Below are 18,395 nucleotides of genomic sequence, written 5' to 3'. Positions count from 1 at the left end.
CACGAAGCAGCAAAAACATTTTTACATAATTTTACAAAATGTGTTCACATAAAAATATCACAATTTGACGAGTGAAAAGATCGTTTCAACGGATCTATTAATATCGTTAGTGCGATAATGAAATCGTCGAAATATCGAACGAATGTACACAAGAAACTGATAAAAAAATGTTCAATTCATTTCGCCCACCCACATTTTATTTTAACAGCAGCCAACCCACGATAAAAGACACGTTTGATTTCAATAATTTTGTTTTTTTTCACCTCATTATTTCTCGTACAATTTTCTCAGCCCACGATTGCTCGATCTTTTGTGAGGTTTGCCTCTTTTCTGTGTACGTCTGTGCGAATATAAATAGTGGGAATATCCCGTCGACGTTCCAGTATTGAACAGCACTCTGCGGTTCGAACCAGTCTCCATGGCACTAAATCATTCGCAGTGATCCGATTGTTACATTTTTAAAGATTCACATTTTCCCCAAGGGTGGTCGAAAAGACAGTTTTTCGAGCAGAACCTTCCTTCGAATTTATCGACACTAGTTGCTCCTGGATGGATATTCAAACTTTCGTAGTCACGCTTGCATTCGTGGCTTTGACACTGACCCAGAATGCGGTTCAAGACAGGCTCCCTGGTCCGGAGGTCTCCACATCTCTTGGCCGAATCAAAGGATCGTATATGAAGACGCGATTGAACAAAACCATTTGTGCTTTCCGAGGCATTAGATACGCCGAGCCACCGACCGGAGAGCTCCGCTTTAAGGTTTGTTCAGCGAGACAAAGCTGGAAAAAAAAGAGAGACATTTAAAATCATAGAAAAGCAATAAAAAAATGTTTTTTCTCGGGTAATTTAAGAATCGGGAGTAAATGAATTTACTGTGGTATTAAATGATTGGAAATTGGAATAATTTTGAAATATTAGAAGAAATCCTCGTGAGCAAGAATTTTTAAAAATGAGCAACGAGTCGGTTTATGCAAAGCTTCTTCCGTTTTGCATTTCATTTCCATTTTTGTACAACTGTTTGCTTTTATTCGGTAGATAGCGGTACCAGTGAAAGCTTGGAACGATGTTTTCGATGCTTCCGATGAGGGACCTTCGTGCCCTCGTCCCTCAGGAAAACTTGCGAACGAGGATTGCCTCCGGGTCAACGTCTATACGACCAAAGTTCGTAAAAACCGATTCAATTGAGTGGAAAAGCGACTCGAAGGGATAAAAATCTTGGATCTATTCTTCAATTATTTTGTGCAGATACCAACAAACTCATCGAATGCGAACGTTGCCGAGGGAACGAAGAAACCGGTCATGGTGTTCTTTCATCCAGGCGGTTTTCACGGATTTTCAGGCCAGAGCTATCTTTTCGGACCTCAATACATACTGGACCAAGACATTGTTCTCGTCACCGTGAATTTCCGCTTAGGAGCACTCGGTACTTCCAAATATTGACTGCCTTCGAGTGACGAATGTAGCTTGAAAAACTGCAAATTCAATGAAAATTCAATGAAATAATTAAATGAAAATAAAAGTATAATTTCGCTAAACTTTTTCCAAAATTTCATCACCTGCGAGTTGCAATGAAAAAATGAAAGTCATTTTTTAACAGGATTTTTGGCGACGGGCGATTCCGTTGCCCCAGGAAATCTTGGTCTCAAGGATCAAGTCGCCGCGTTAAGGTGGATCAGGGACAATATCGCATCTTTTGGGGGGGATCCTGACTGCGTAACGATATCGGGCTATAGTTCCGGCTCGAGGAGTGTGGCTCTCCACTTGGTGTCACCAATGTCGAAAGGTTTATTTCACCGAGCAATTGCTATGAGTGGTTCACCTACGAAGGGCGAAGCATTGCCTCGCCACCAGATTGAATACGCCAAAAAACAAGCTCGGATTTTCAGCTGTCCTGATGACACGAGCGACAAGATAGTCGAGTGTCTCAAAACCAAATCTGCTGACGAAATAGCCAAAACTTTTCCACAATTTGCGGTTGGTATTTACAAAGCAAAGATTTTTTCAGGAGAAAATGTAATCTAGTCTTGAATTCATTTTATTTCAGGAGTGGCACTTTGATCCCATTACAATATGGTCACCGGTTGTCGAACCCGACATTCCTGGGCTCGAGAGATTCCTCACCGATGAACCTGTCAATCTTATCAGAGAGGGGAAAATTCATCAAGTTCCTTTTATGACCGGGGTCACGAGGGACGAGTTTGGTTATCTAACGATGCGTAGGTTCAAATAAAAACTCAATTTTTATCTCTACACAAAAATTGTCGAGTACCCACGCAAGAGCACGGAATAGACAAGTTGGATCACTTTTAATTATTACGCAGCTGAAGTGAACGAAGCCAGAAAAGGAAACGATTCGACGTTTCGAGACTTGGACCAAAATTGGGAGGAAATTGCACCCATAAGTTTTCTGTATGAACGAAATACTCCAAGATCGAAAAGGATCAGTCAAAGGTTGCGAGACTATTATTTCAAGGGACAGCCGATCAGTTTGGAAACTGTGAAAGGACACGCCCGTGTACGCCCGAAGAATAATAATCAATTTACGCTAAATTAGGTAAAACTTAAATGTCAACATTAATGAAAAGAAAGAATTTTTGTTGCAGTGTTACGCTGATTCGATCGTCGGTTTTCCGATTCATCGACTCGTACATTTAGTCGCTGCTGTTTCGAAAAAACCGGTTTATTATTACCGGTTCGTTTATGAAGGAAGATACAGCTTCGCTAAGTGGTCGGATACACAAAAACCATATGGTAAATAAAATGAAATGGACAATTTCATTTCCCAAGGACAGAAATGGAGTTCTGTGCTTAGGGAATAGAAATACGACAGGCAAAAAATCAGGATTTTCATTTTTTTTACCATCGTTTTTAGGTGTCGGACATCACGACGATTTACAGTATCTATTTTACATGAGTCAGTTACACTATTTCGAGCTGGAAGCACCGGAAACTCCAATGGTTGATAGGATGACCGCGATGTGGGCTAATTTCGTGAAAACCGGTGAACCCATTCCTAAAAACAATAAAGCATTCGAAGGCGTTACTTGGGAACAATTTACACCTGAAAACAACAGATATATGGAAATTAATAGAACTCTGACGATGAAAGCTGGTTTAAATCTTGAGGCAATACAACTTTTTGAAACGCTCTTCCCACTGGATCCTCTGCCTGGTTGAGCTGCAACCGACACAACTGTCAATAATTTTGTAAGAAATATGTAAGCTTAAAGAAAATCGTTAATCATGAAAGTAATGGGATAATATTTCACGGCTCTCCAATGTGTTGCGACAAAAAATATGATAAACGAACATTCCAAATTGACAAAAATATACATGAATGAAAATGGTCGTTTCTAGACACACAGAGAATCATCTTTTTACTTAGTGCAGAAACATTTGACAAAATCAATAAATCGATAAAGAAAATTAATTGAGAGCACCGTTTAATCGAATAATCGGGCAAAATATCAAGGAAGTTCACACGAATCTAATGGAAATCGGAAGTTTCAACTTTGAGAGTTGAATTTTGGAAATACGCTAGAAGAAATATACAGCGTGCATCTGTCCTCGGAATTATGAGAGAATCTATCGTCTACTTGTCGAGAAAACGATGAACGAAAATCACATTTTTTGAAGGGTTGTACATAGGCTCTTAAGGCAGGCACACATCCTGTGCGACGATTTGAATTTAATGAAATGGGATCCTCCCAACTTTAGAGAGCCCAAAACGAGAATAAAGAAAGAAAAGGTTTTTGGATTTCAATGATGTCTTGAGAAAGTCTTGTTACCGGTGAAAATGACTTGGGAATGAAAAAAGAAAAACACTTATTTGACAACACCATGAGCCAGCTGGTTTAAAACATAGATATGCATACTCATATAAATAGAAAATAGCTGTTGTCACACATTTTGCTCGACGATTTTACTACGAAAGTATTTAACCGCTATTATTATATTAAAAATTGATCAATCTCAACAAATAAGTTACACATGATTTTAATAATAATTGCGAGAATAAATTTCAATCGTTTCTGTGATCATGAAAAGAGCAAAAAAACTTTCAATATCGTTCGAACGATAAGTTAACCTTGATCAAGGCCAATGGAAAAATTTTCGGAATACCAAATAAAAGTACGGGCATAGAGATAAGAAATGTATTTTGCTCAATTCCCCAATATTTTCAGAGTAGCCTCTCTCGAGGTAAAATACCACAATTATATGAGCAGCCTCGTTCTAATTGATTACGTCCCAGCCCATCGTAAGGTGAAGGACAATACTCAATGAATTTTCGTTCCGAATCTATGGAAGCAGGAATTTTTCTTTTGCTAATCTCTAAGGAATGAAGATCACAGTACAGAGAGAGAGAGAGTAAAATCCGAAGTCGGCGGGATATTATTTTATTTAAAATTTCTCTATCAACTCCAAATGTTGAGTATCGAGCATTATACTGAGGTAAGTAACTACATGGCAATCTAATCGAACGAGGCTATTCGTATAATTGCGTCGAAACGTCGCCCACCTTCGAGGGCATCGTTCAATTGTTCAATTATTTCTCGCACAACTTTCGTCGCCCTGGATCGTTCGATTCGTTTTTATGCTTTTTTTTCTCTCTTTATACACAACTGTGCACATATAAAAAGTGGGCAACACTCTCAAACCTTTCAGTCTCGAGCGGTAGTCGCTGCATTGAACGAATTTTGATAATTCTCTGTTCTCACGACTGAACATCAAGTGAATAATTATAGTTACTTCAATGAAATGAATTTCATTGGATTTCGTAAAAATATTTCTGGCCCTGGCAAACGCTATTTTGTTCCAATATTATAAACACACATCGCTATCGAATGATACTTCCGTTTTTCCTGGTCACGTTTGTACTCGTGACGTTGACTCTGCCACAAGATGCAGCTGGAAACAACATCCCGGTTAATCCTGAGGTCTCCACACCTCTCGGTCGAATTAAAGGATCACTCATGACGTCACGGCTGAACCAAGAAATCTATGCTTTCCGAGGAATTAGATATGGTGAACCGCCGACCGGAGATTTACGATTCGAGGTTCGTTTTCCTGCAAATAAAAACAGATACAAAAATAATGAAAATCGTATTTTTTTTCGTATATTCGATTGAATCGTGGTTGGAAAATTAAGTACTCAAAAAAGGTTCTTTGCTCTCATTATTCCAGGTAGCAGTACCAGCGGAACCTTGGGACGATGTTTTCGATGCTTCCGAAGAAGGACCCTCGTGCCCCAGTATTTCAGGAAAGCTCATGAACGAAGATTGCCTCCGGCTCAACGTTTATACCACCGAAGTTCGTAATGAACAATTAAACAAACTCCCTGAATTCATATTCACTCACGGAAGATAAAGTTTCTTATTTTTATAAATAATTATGGACAGATACCAACGAACGCATCGAGTGCAACAGACAACGAAGCACCGAAAAAATCGGTTATGGTGTTCATCCATCCGGGCGGCTTCTGCACACTCTCTGGACAAAGTTATCTTTTCGGACCTCAATATTTACTGGATTATGACATTGTTCTCGTCACCATCAATTACCGTCTAGGATCGCTTGGTACGTATTCAAATTTAATTGCATCCGACCGTTTCAGCGATGAACTAACCAAGTGGGCCTATCGATTGAATTTTTGACCTGGCGAATTGAAATTGAGATATTATTTCAAAAAATCTACGTTTCAGGGCACAATTCATTCTTTGTGAGCTCCTTAAATTCTTATCTTCTTAAAAATCCTCTATTTCAACAGCAATTTATTTGATTACCGAATGAAACGATCGATCAAACAGGAATCAAACGAAATTGAGCAACTGCGAGCCCAATAAATAAAATGAGATGGCGATTTTCAGGATTTCTAGCAACGGGTGACGCAGTCGCTCCAGGGAACATTGGTCTCAAAGACCAAGTCGTAGCGTTACAGTGGGTCAGAGACAATATCGCGTCCTTCGGAGGTGATCCCAATTCCGTAACGATAACGGGCTCCAGCGCTGGTTCGCGAAGCGTTCCACTGCACATGATATCGCCGATGTCAAAAGGACTCTTCCACAGAGCAATTTCTATGAGCGGCTCACCAATAAGAGCAGAACCGATGGGTCACGACCAAATTGAATACGCCAAAAAACAAGCTCGGTTATTGGACTGTCCCGATGATACGAGTGAAAAAATAGTCGAGTGTCTCAGAACCAAATCTGCGGAAGAAATAGGAAAATCATTTTCAAAATTCACGGTTCGTATGGTTGAGCTGCAATGCTCGAATTCTTTGTCGAATGAAATTTGACTTTTGACTTCGAACAGCCAAAGCTCAATACTGAAGAATTCGAGAATAATTCGTAATGCATTTAAAGGAGTGGCATTATGATCCTAAAACCACTTGGTTTCCGGTTGTTGAACCCGATATTCCCGGACGTGAGAGATTCCTCACCGATCAACCTGTCAATCTCATTAGAGAGGGGAAGATTCATCAAGTCCCTTATATGGTTGGGCTCACTAGAGATGAATTCGGCTACGTTACAATGCGTGAGTTCAAATAACTCTGGATCATTGAGCATGAAAGTTTCACCTTAACTTTTAAGCACGTTGTTAACCTGGGCAAGATAATTTCCACGATTGCGATTTTGCGAGTCACCCTCTTATGTTTGCAGTTGAAGTGGAGCAAGCGAATAAGGGAAACGATTCGATGTTCCGAGACTTGAACGAAAATTGGGATGACATCGCACCCATAAGTTTTCAATATGAACGAAATACTCCGAGATCGAAGATGATCAGTCAAAGGTTGCGAGACTTTTATTTCGAGGGACAGCCGGTCAGTCTGGAAACTGTGAAAAGTCACGCTCATGTAAGTCTGAAAAATAATAAATGTTATAATGAACTAAGTGGAATCAAACTAAATGTAGAATGAAAAATGAGGGATTTTCATTGCAGTGTTACGCTGATTCGATCGTCGGTTTTCCAACGCATCGTCTCGTTCACTTGGTCGCTGGTGCTTCAAAACAACCAATTTATTATTACCGATTCGTTCATGAAGGAAAATACAGTCTATTCGAGTGGCCGAATACGGGAAAGCCTTATGGTAAATAGAAAATATAAATTTTCAAAGAAAAAGTGATAGATATTTGGTTTGCTTACTTACAGAATTCAATTTACTCATGATTTTACTGCAATCCCACCATTGTTTTCAGGCGTCGCGCACCTCGACGATCTGCAGTATCTATTTTATATGAGTCAGTTACATTATTTCGAGCCAGGTGTACCAGAAACTCCACTCGTTGAGATGATGACTGCGATGTGGGCGAATTTCGTAAAAACCGGTGAACCCATTCCTAAAAGCAATAGAGCTTTCGAAGGCGTTACTTGGGAACAATTTACACCTGAAAACAACAGATATATGGAAATAAATAGGACTCTGACGATGAAAACTGGTATTAATCTTGAGAGAATGCAAGTTTTTGAGACGCTCTTTCCACTGTATCCTCTGCCTCGTTCAATCACGTCTAGCCCAGACGATTGAAGAAATTTTATCATTGCCTGTGTTCGAGTATTGTAGCCGAGTATTGAACTTTATTTTTCCACCTTTTCAAATGCTCGCATTTCTTTTTTTGACCGTTTTGATGTACACGAAATTTTTTGTAATCAAATTGTTTCTGTACCCGTCGTATTAGAAAAAACTACTTTTACTTTCCACAAAAAATGAATGATGCAGACAATTTTACAGTCAACAATTCAACGCATTCACTCCCAGATTTTTACACATTCAGTATACAATGATAATCTTTCTTCGATCGACATTAGAGAAAACTGTATTTTGGGAATAAACACCATCAATTCTGCCACGGAAGCCCGTCAACCTATTAGTCATTGAACAGAAAAGAAACATGCACAGTGAATGAATATAGATAGAGATCCACATCTGTGAATAATATTGAAAAATAAAAAATGGATATCGTATACTGATCATTTATCTGAAATAAATATAAGCCTGACGTATCCCCCTCCAAATACAAGAAACGAATTTCTGTGCAGGAGTGCTTGGTACATCATAAAAAATGTCGCCCGGTTTTAACCGTTTCAGTGACAAATCCACCAACTGAATCTGTAAACTAAATATTGAGTTCTTTATATTAAAATTCTGTTTGTAAAACAATTATATTAATACCTATAATAATAACCAATAATATTATAATATTATGGTTATTATAATAATAACCAATAATTTTGACTAAAATAGTCTCGATATCGATGGAACCAAGCAAAATTCCATCTTCGGCGAGTTGCACTGAAAAAATAAAATAGTGATTTTACATAAAAATGGCTACGAGTGATTCATCTACGAAAAGTGAATCATTGCCTTATTTTACCACCTGATTAAATACGCCAAAAACAAGCTGGGATTTTCAACTGTCCTGGTGAGACGATCGACAAGATAGTAAAGTGTCTCAAAACCAAATCTGCCGTCAAAACTTTTGCACAATTTGCAGTTCGTACTTATAAACCAATCATTTTCTAAGGAGAAAATATAGCTTTGCACATTCGTCTACATGTTTTGACATCTAATCCGGGCACAATCGTATTGTGAAAAATTTCATTTTAGGAGTAGCAATTTGCCTCTTAATCACTAGGTCACTACAGAAGAATTTGAATATGTAATGATACGTTAGTTCAAATAACCACTCAAATATTATCTCGTTACATAAAAATTGTCGGATATCCACGAAAGCTTTCAAGTTGGCACGCTTTTACTGCACTTTTCATTGCAAGCTACTCTGTTTTCTTTATTCTTATCTACTCAATAACTTAATTATACCGTGTTCATCTTTTCTTTCTTCCTGCATAAACAACTGTGCACATATTAAAAGTGGGTAACACTCGCAAACATTTCAGTCTCGAGGAGTAGTCGGTGGGTCAAACAAATTTTTATAATTCTCTATTCCCAGAATTGGACTTTGAGTGAATAATTAAAGTTACCTCAATTAAATGAATTTCATTGGATTTCATAAAACTATTTCTGGCTCCGGTAATCGAAGAAACAAACAATATTTTATTCTGATATTATAAAGACAAATTGCTATCAAATGATACTTTCAATTTTCGTGGTCACGTTTATATGCGTGACGCTGATTCTGGTACAAGATGGAGCTGGAAACAACATCCCGTTCAATCCTGAGGTCTCCACACCTCTCGGTCGAATTAAAGGATCATTCATGACGTCACGGTTGAACAAAAAAATCTATGCTTTCCGAGGAATCAGATATGCTGAACCACCGACCGGAGATTTACGATTCAAGGTTCGTTTTCCTGCAAATAAAAACCAACACAAATAATGAAAATCGTATTTTTTTTTTTTGTTTTTCGTATTTTCAATTGAATCGTAGTTGGAAAATTAAATACTCGAAAAATGTTCTTTGCTCCCATTTTTCTAGGTAGCAATACCAGTGAAACCTTGGAGCGGTGCTTTCGATGCTTCCAAAGAAGGAACGTCGTGCTCCAGTGCCATTAACGAAGATTGCCTCCGTCTTAATGTTTACACGACGAAAGTTCGTACGAAGAAATTAAACTCGACGAATCAGTTGAGTTCGAATTGACACTTGTATAATAATAAATTTTCAACAGCTCTCTACAAACGCATCGGATGCAAGTGTTAACGAAGAAACGAAAAGACCGGTGATAATTTTCATTCACTCGGGTGGTTTTTACACATGCAGTGCACAAAGCCGTCTTTTTGGACCTCAATATTTACTGGATCATGACGTCGTTCTCGTCACCATTAATTTCCGTCTAGGACCATTTGGTACGTTGTCGAATTTGATAGCATTCAATCGCTTCAGCGAGGAACTCACCATCCGAGTCATCAATTGAATTTTGCACCTGTCGAATTGAAATTAAGATATCATTCCAAACATCTCCACAACAAAGCTCATTTTATTTTTTATCAAGTTCTTATATTCTTATTTACCTAAAAATCTTCAATTTCAACGGCTATTACACGATAACCCAATGAAACGCTCGATAAAACAAGAGTCCGACCAGCAAATTCATCAAATGCAAGCTCAATGAATAAAAGACGATGGTGATTTTTAGGTTTTCTATCGACGGGTGATTCAGTCTTTCCAGGGAACATTGGTCTCAAAGACCAAGTCGCAACGTTTCGATGGGTGAGAGACAATATCGCGGCCTTCGGAGGTGATCCGAACTCCGTGACGCTGATGGGTTACAACGCTGGTTCCCGGAGCATTTCTCTGCACCTGGTATCGCCAATGTCAAGGGGGCTCTTTCACAGAGCTATCTGCATGAGTGGCTCGCTGACAAACCAAAAACCGTTGAGTCACCACGAAATTGGATACGCCAAGAAACTAGCTCGGTTACTAAATTGTCCCGATGATACGAGCGAAAAAATGGTCGAGTGTCTAAGAACAATACCTCCGGACGCAATAACATATACTTTTTCGCATTTCCTGGTTTGTATTATTGAGCTGCAACGCACAAACTTGCTTTGTCGAGTATTTTTTAACTTTCAACCTCAAATAGCCAAAACTCAATATTAAAAACAAAAAATGAGGGAATCATTTTTCGGAATGAATTTCAGGACTGGCACCTAGAACCTGAATCAGTCTGGTTGCCGGTTGTGGAACCCAATATTCCTGGACTTGAGAGATTTCTAACCGATCAACCCGCGAATCTCATTAGAAAAGGAATGATTCAACAAGTCCCTATATTGGCTGGGCTCACTAGGGACGAATTTAGTGGGATAACAATGAGTGAGTTTGAATAATAGGCAGTCGTTGACTGTGCGAATACCTCGTGCTACATGAAAACTACGCAAGTTTTACCAGAACTTTCAAGTCAACATGTTTATCCACTAGTCGCGATAAATGCCACGATTACGATTTTGAAATGCCTTTTTTTGGGCTTCGGGTCCTGAGATGCACTATTACTGTTTGCAGTTGAAGTGCTTCGAGCGAAGCTAGGAGACTATTCAATGTTCCAAGAGCTCAACGAAAATTGGGATTACATTGCTCCGATAAGTTTTGAATATGAACGAAATACTTCGAGATCAAAGATGATCAGTCAAAAGTTGCGAGACTATTATTTCAAAGGAGAGCCGATCAGTCTGAAAAATGTGAAGGCTCACGGCCGGGTATGCTTGAAAAATAATCGACTTCGCGATTACTTGACCGGGATTCAACAGAATACAGAACGAACGAAAGTTGAATGATTTATATTGCAGGGCTACGCCGACTCGATCTCCGGTTTTCCCATGTATCGGTTCGTTCGCTTAGTCGCTGCATTCTCGAAACAACCGGTTTATTATTATCGATTCGTCTACGAAGGAAAATACGGTTTAATTCAATGGGTGAACACAGGAAAGCCTTATGGTAAATGAAAACAATCAATTCTCAATCCTTTCAGTCACAGACGTCACATAATTGCTTCATTTCATCGTCAGTCTCATAATCAAATTTTTTTGACATTTGGAAGAGTCGATACATGTCTCCAATGTTATTTCAAATCGAATGGCCTGACTGAAAGGGTTGAAGCATTAATAACAGAAATTTAGCTCACTTTTTTACGTAGTATAGTTGACTCATTTCAACTCATTCGCACTGTTTTCAGGTGTCTCGCACCTCGACGATCTACAGTATATTCTTTACATGACCGGGGTCCATTATTACGGGCCAGGAGATCGAGAATCCCCTGTCGTGGATATGATGACCGCAATGTGGGCAAATTTTGCAAAAACCGGTCAACCCATTCCCAAAAACGACAAAGCTTTCGAAGGCGTTACTTGGGAACCATTTACACCTGAAAATAACAGATACATGGAAATTGATAGTACTCTCACAATGAAAACTGGTTTTAATCTTGAGGCAATGCACCTTTACGAGTCTCTTTTCCCACTGGATCCTCTGCCTCGTTCAAACACAACCACTCCAGACGATTAAAGAAAATTCGTTATGTCAAAATATTTGGAAAAACTACGAATTTGGAGTTCTTCAGGAGGCAGACAATTAATTGAATCAAATAATTATCAATACGAGGGACCAATCCACGGGAAATATTAGCAGACCGGCCGAGTATTGAACTTCATTTTTCCGCCTATTCAAATTTTGACATCTATTTTTTTGACTGGCTTGATGTACACGAAATTTTTTGCTATCAAATTGTTTCTGTATTCGTCATATTATAGAATAAACTACTTTCACTTTCCACAAAAAATGAATGATACAGACAATTTTACAGTCAACAATTCAACGCATTCACTACCAGATTTTTACACATTCAGTATACAAGGATAATTTTTCTTCGTTCGAAATTAGAAAAAACTGTATTTTAGGAAGAAAGGACACCAATTCTGCCACGGAAGCCCGTCAACCTATTAGTCATTGACCAGAAGCAAAAAATTCACAGTGCAACGAAACTATGTATATTAGGGTGTGTCGAAAAAAATCGATGTTTTTTTTTCGGGCTCCACAATTACTTTTCTTCTTATTATGCTAAACGATGAAAGAAAAACACGTGAAAAAAAACCTCGGTGAATATTGTTCCATATAATCTGTAAAAAAAAATCACGGATATTCTACTTACGTATTTTTGTAGAGAATTGAATTCCGTACAAATAAAGTCTAATTTAAACAGCGCCATTAAAAGTAGCGACCTCGAAAATAGAAATTGATACATGCGAAATCTGGCTTGATGATGTTAGAAACTTCAAACTGCTGTAACCGTTGAACGGTTGGTTCTTGGCCACAGATTCTGAGGACTTTGATTTTTTTTACAGATTATATGGAACAATATTCACCAAATTTTTTTTTTCACGTGTTTTTCTCATGGAAAATTGAAGTATGCGGTGGGCCGGCCGAGATAATTTTATTTCGAGCTGTCCTTTTCCCTAGCTTCATCGTTTAGCATAATAAAAAGAAAAATGCTTGCGTAGCCCGAAAAAAAATATCGATTGTTTTCGACACACCCTAATGAATATAGATAAAGGTCCACATCTGTGAATAATATTGAAAAATAAAAAATGGATATCGTATACTGATCATTTATCTGAAATAAATATAAGCCTGACGTATCCTTATCTTCCGGACCTCGGTACACACTGGATGAGAACTGGTTCTCGTCATCGGTAATTTCTGTGCAGGAGTGCTTGGTACGTCATAAAAATCGTCGTCCGGTTTTAACCGTTTCAGTGACAAATCCACCAACTGAATCTGTAAACTGAACATTGAGTTTTATATATCACAATTTTGTTTGTAAAACAATTATATTAATATCTTCGAAAATAAATCATTCATTTTGACACAAATAGTCTCGATATCGATCGAACCAAGCAAAATTCCATCATCGGCGAGTTGCAATGAAAAAATAAAATAGTGATTTTACATAAAAATGGCTATGAGTGATTCATCTACGAAAAGTGAATAATTGCCTTTTACCACTTGATTAAATACGCCAAAAACGAGCTTGGATTTTCAACTGTCCTGGTGAGACGATCGACCAGATAGTAAAGTGTCTTAAAACCAAATCTGCCGTCAAAACTTTTGCACAATTTGCAGTTCGTATTTATAAACCAATCATCTGCTAAAAAGAAAATATAGCTTTGCACATTCGTCTACGTGTTTTGACATCTAATCCGGGCCCAATCGAATTGTAAAAAAATTCATTTTATGAGTAGCAAATATGGGTTCAAATAACCACTCAAAAATTATCTCGTTTCATAAAAATTGTCGGATATCCACGAAAGCTTTCAAGTTGACACGTTTTTACTGCACATTCCTTTGCGAGCGACTCTTTTTTATCTATTCTTATCTACTCGATAACTTAAATACATCTAAAATGATGACAGTTGGAGTAAACGGAGCCAGAAAAGGAAACAATTCGACGTTTCGAAACTTGAATTAAAATTGTGCAGCCGAACCTCCGTTCGATCACAATTATATGAGTAACCTGTTGAATTATTTTCCGCACAACTTTCGTAGCATTTGGTCCTTCGTATCGGTTCCATGTTTCCTTTCTTCCTGCATTGACATCTGTGCACCGATAATAAAAAGTGGGCAACACTACCAAATATTTCAGTCTCGAGCCGTAGTTGGTGTGTCAGACAAAATTTTGTTAATTCTTTGTTCTCAGCATTGGACTTTGAGTGAATATGCACCGTCACGAGTCTCTATTTCCACCGAGTTTTCTACCTTCTTCATTACCTACCAACGGAACTTATTGAGGTGAAGTGAAAAACTTACCACGTAATGTGGGGGACGTCAAGATGTAATTCGGCTTGGTCTATAGTTTTTTTTAAAATTAAATACTTTGCTCTAATCATCTTGGTTATCCTGGCTCGCGCAGCGATCGCTGAGCCAGAGAAAAAGAAGGTCGGACGCAGAAAAACTATGAATAAAAACTGTTGAATTCCGTAAAGATTAATAGTAATAATAACAACAAATTTATTATGCCAACAATAAATCTGAATATAGTGAAAACCAGTCATACTTCATTCTCCGAACCCACGAGACGCATAAAAATCATAGTATTTAACCTTAATAAATGGAAACTTTGTAAAACCCCAAAAGTTATATCTTCGGATCACTACTCTGCAGCTTAACAATGGCTTCGCTCAGTTCCCAGAACTTTTTAGCTTTCGCTGGATCTTTAGCGCCTTGACTCAGTCCATATTCCTGAAACAGTGATCGAATAAATGAGCCCCAAATTCACTCGTAATGGAGTAAATGCGAGTTTTATTTAAAAAAAGAAAAAAAAATTTCAGTCGTTGGATCGTTTTAAAATGATTTCTTACTTTGCAATCAAGATAGTATTTTCCTGTTACACCATCGAGTTCATCGGAAACCGCGAGATGAATACTCGTCTGAGCTCCCTGTTCTGGTGTCTTGAAGAATCCTTTTATAATGAGATTGAGGCACCATGACAGAGGAGCCGGAACGTTCCTCCATATACCGCTGTCGATCATTCCCGGATGAAGACAATTCGCCGTAACTCCTGTTCCCTCGAGTCGACGCGCCAATTCCAGAGTGAAACAAATGTTTGCGTATTTTGATACGTAATAGAGATAGGCGGGGAAGCTCGACGTTGGATTAACGTTGTTCAAATTGAGACTCGAAATTCTGTACAATTCGGAGGCCACCACGACGATGCGACTTGGCGCCGAACGTTTCAAGAGATCTGAAAAAAGTGGGAGAGAAAATTGGACGAAATTTCATTGTAACGGGCTCAGTAATCGACCGAACTCGTGCAGAGAAAAACGTACGAAATAACGCGAATTTGCAGGTTCAGTTTGCCCTCAAAATTCATTTCTAAGCACACGCAATTACCGATTCGTCAGAATTTTTTTCATTTTTTTAAGCGTCTCTAGAAATTCAGTGTGAAAATGAATTTCCTCTGGTGTTAAACCCGTTGGAAAATGAATTGATAATAATCTTTGTTCACAAATGAATTGTGAAAAAGCTCAATGTCCAGTGCTGTTTTCGTGATTTGCACAAGTTCGAGGTCCTCTCCCGAATTGTTGTCAAATACAATGTTTATCAAACGATAAATACCGATGAGTAGATGCGTCAAAAGGAATGGGCCGTAGTGATTCGTGGCCATCGTCATTTCGATTCCATCTTCGGATACTTTTTTGGCGAACGTTTCAGCAGTTCCTGCATTGTGAATGAGAACGTCCAATCTGGATTCTTCGCGATTGATTTGCTGGGCAAATTCGCGGACGGATTTCAAAGAGGAAAGATCCAATTTTCGGACATGAACGTTCGAATTTTTCGTTGCCTTGACGATCTCATCTGAGGATCAAAGAACAGAATGAACAGCAATTAATTTTCAGTTATGGTTTCTCAATGCTTATTTTATTGAGACCGGATGTCACGATATAACATTTTTTCTTTTTGGCACGATGACTTTGAAATCTGTACGAAAAAAGTGACTCTTGAAATTCGAACTGAAGTTTCCTCTCGTACTTTGGCTCCTTGACGTCACGGATTTTTCGGAACGCCAAGGAATAAAAAAAAATTAAACCTAAGTTCGTTCACTCGCTCACCTTTCAGTTTGCTTGCTGTCTCGACGTTTCTACATGCCATTATGACCTTGGCGCCTCTCCTTGCCAAATCCTTCGCTGTCTCACGACCAATGCCGGAAGTGCAGCCCGTAATTATAACGGTTTTTCCGTCCATCTTCTTCTTGCTTTTGCAAACACCCGTAGAATAATAAACGTAAACACGCAAAGCAGCTAAGAGAAATAGAGCGGAGCCGGCGATTCCAATGACAGCTAAGCAGCACAGGGTCCGCCAATACGACAGGATTTCTTGGATCATATTCTTTAAAACAAAAACACGATATACACTTTCCGATAGAAAAATAATGTTCGGTTAGCGAAACCATCAGAGGAGCAAAATTTCATCACGATTTTGCTGAAAATATTTTATTATAGAGATTTTACTGACAAAAATCGAAAAGCCAGTAGAATTTTTCGGGACTCTTTTTCGATGGTCAGTCATGAATTTCTGAAAATCTACGATAAAAAAATTCGTCAAATATTATTTTGTTCACTTTTATCATTTTTTCCGCACTTTGGGTATGTCAAGTCGTTTTATATTTTTTCAGCAAAAAGCCCGAAAGCAAGTTCGTTATTTTTCGAATATATTTCACGTCAGAAAGTGCATACTTTTATTTGAAAAAAATTGTTTATTAAAATGACGAAACTTCAATAAATAATAAGTGGAAAGAAAAAATGTGCATAGTTTGAAAAAGTTTGCGTAAAAAAATATATGGCTCGAAACGAATTACTGGAATCGTGAAAACTATGAGAAATCTTCGGATAGAAAAAATAAAATAAACTCGAAACGTGTCAAAACGAAGGTAAAATTTCTGGAAAAGTTATGATGAGTTGGACGAATAGAAATACCAGAAATGCTCGTCAAGCAAACCGGTACGAGTTCGTTGACCGGAACTGACGCTCGAGCGAGCTCTCATCCTGGCGAGTCAAGTGAAACAAAATATAACTTAAGTCCAAGATTTTCTGCTCAATACCGCTAAGAATTTAATCATTTTTTTTTTTTTTATTGACGTTTTTTTCTTTATTCGACTCCGGTGAACGAAGTTTTCCACGTAAAAGAGCATTGAAAAAACAATTAGTTCCTCGTTCTTAGAATAATTCGTTGAACGCTGTCATTATTCCTCGGAGAAAATCACCTGTTTGCTCCCAGCAGAGCACCCGAACGAGTTCTCGTTCGGTAAACGTCGTCATGAGAATAACAATGCAACGATTTGTAAATATTTATCGATCTAATTGTCAGATGTAGTGGAAAAAGAACGTGTTCGAAAAATGAAACTGAAAATTGAAGGACTCGAAATTATTTTATATTTATTGTGCGCATTAACTTTTTTTTCAATTTAAAAAAATGCCATCGACAAAACTTTCGTCCCGAAAAATGTAGCTTCCTTAATCTCTCGCTGGTTTGCGTCGATTTTACTTACATTTTTTAATTTTTTACATACAAAACTCGTTTCAGCCTTTTCTCGTCGATATATCTCACCGCGGGAACTACACAACACACTGTAGAAAAAAAATCAGGTTTATTTTGAAATAATTGTTTCGCGAGGTGAGCTTGCCACAGCAACTGAGCACGCTGTAGTGATGAGCCTGCCCGTTTGAGAAAGGATCGTGTCTTGTCATCCCCACTCGAGAGAGAATTCTTCCAACATTTGGATGCCCCTCCCGAAGAAATTCTCCGTACCATGTAGCCCATGACCTTGGCGAGTAAGCGCGTTCCAAATGGCGTTGAATTTCTTGGTAACAAAAAAATCAAAATTGCCGCTGCGTAGCATTAAAAAACGCTTGAGTAATCGAAAAGTATCGAAAAAACGAACGAAGTATTTTCGAAGAAATTATTTTCGAGGGGAGGAATGAAACGAGGCACGTTGACATATTTTTTTTATTTATTTGAATAAAATACTAAATCTCTGCTCAGAAAAATTATCGGAAATGTTAAAATGTTCATAATTAAAAGTTTTCCATCTTATTATCGTATTGCTATCTCCTCTTGGAATCGAACAATTATATCAATTAAAACTGAATCGCTCCAACGAGCTGTGCACAAATTACGCATGCAAAAATCCGCGAATGCGTGACCGTGAAATGGAAAAAAGATTGTTCCCGATGTTAAAGAATGCCAAATGTAATAGTATTATTTATAATTTTTCTTTCGGTCGATTAAGGTGATTAGGAAACACATGAGAATTGTTTACTTTGTATTTTATTATGATTTTTTTGGTCAGTATGAAATTTCGTTGTCGAAAAAGTGTGTTAAATCGAATTGCTCAATGGCGCCTTTGTTTTCATTCTTAGTTGCTTCGAGCCTGTAACGTAAGGCCTCGTTTTC

The 18,395-nt window shown here is 38.2% G+C and overlaps 3 protein-coding genes across 3 annotated transcripts; 2 read left to right on the top strand and 1 right to left on the bottom strand.

The window, feature by feature from the left end:
- Window positions 1-314: 314 nt before the first annotated feature.
- LOC122407263 (uncharacterized) lies at window positions 315-7,962 on the top strand. Its single transcript, XM_043413363.1, has 16 exons — window positions 315-759; window positions 1,036-1,161; window positions 1,246-1,423; window positions 1,598-1,974; window positions 2,045-2,216; window positions 2,322-2,515; window positions 2,604-2,751; window positions 2,873-3,174; window positions 4,782-5,057; window positions 5,185-5,310; window positions 5,400-5,577; window positions 5,868-6,244; window positions 6,363-6,534; window positions 6,660-6,853; window positions 6,940-7,087; window positions 7,197-7,962. Exons 1-16 carry the CDS (start codon window positions 550-552, stop codon window positions 7,523-7,525), a joined length of 3,507 nt encoding a protein of 1,168 aa, XP_043269298.1. The 5' UTR covers window positions 315-549; the 3' UTR covers window positions 7,526-7,962.
- A 995-nt stretch (window positions 7,963-8,957) lies between these two features.
- LOC122407262 (esterase E4-like) lies at window positions 8,958-12,248 on the top strand. Its single transcript, XM_043413362.1, has 8 exons — window positions 8,958-9,299; window positions 9,435-9,585; window positions 9,662-9,802; window positions 10,093-10,469; window positions 10,598-10,769; window positions 10,956-11,149; window positions 11,240-11,387; window positions 11,626-12,248. Exons 1-8 carry the CDS (start codon window positions 9,087-9,089, stop codon window positions 11,952-11,954), a joined length of 1,725 nt encoding a protein of 574 aa, XP_043269297.1. The 5' UTR covers window positions 8,958-9,086; the 3' UTR covers window positions 11,955-12,248.
- Window positions 12,249-14,429: 2,181 nt separating this feature from the next.
- On the bottom strand, window positions 14,430-17,692 carry LOC122406278 (retinol dehydrogenase 14). Its single transcript, XM_043411655.1, has 5 exons — window positions 17,491-17,692; window positions 16,055-16,331; window positions 15,561-15,800; window positions 14,804-15,186; window positions 14,430-14,684 (listed from the first exon to the last, which is right to left on the bottom strand). Exons 2-5 carry the CDS (start codon window positions 16,326-16,328, stop codon window positions 14,580-14,582), a joined length of 1,002 nt encoding a protein of 333 aa, XP_043267590.1. The 5' UTR covers window positions 16,329-16,331; window positions 17,491-17,692; the 3' UTR covers window positions 14,430-14,579.
- Window positions 17,693-18,395: the final 703 nt, after the last annotated feature.

The sequence above is a fragment of the Venturia canescens genome, chromosome 2, assembly GCF_019457755.1.
Source record: "Venturia canescens isolate UGA chromosome 2, ASM1945775v1, whole genome shotgun sequence".
In the NCBI taxonomy this organism is placed as follows: Eukaryota; Metazoa; Arthropoda; class Insecta; order Hymenoptera; family Ichneumonidae; genus Venturia; species Venturia canescens.
This window is presented reverse-complemented; position numbering and strand designations above follow the sequence as displayed.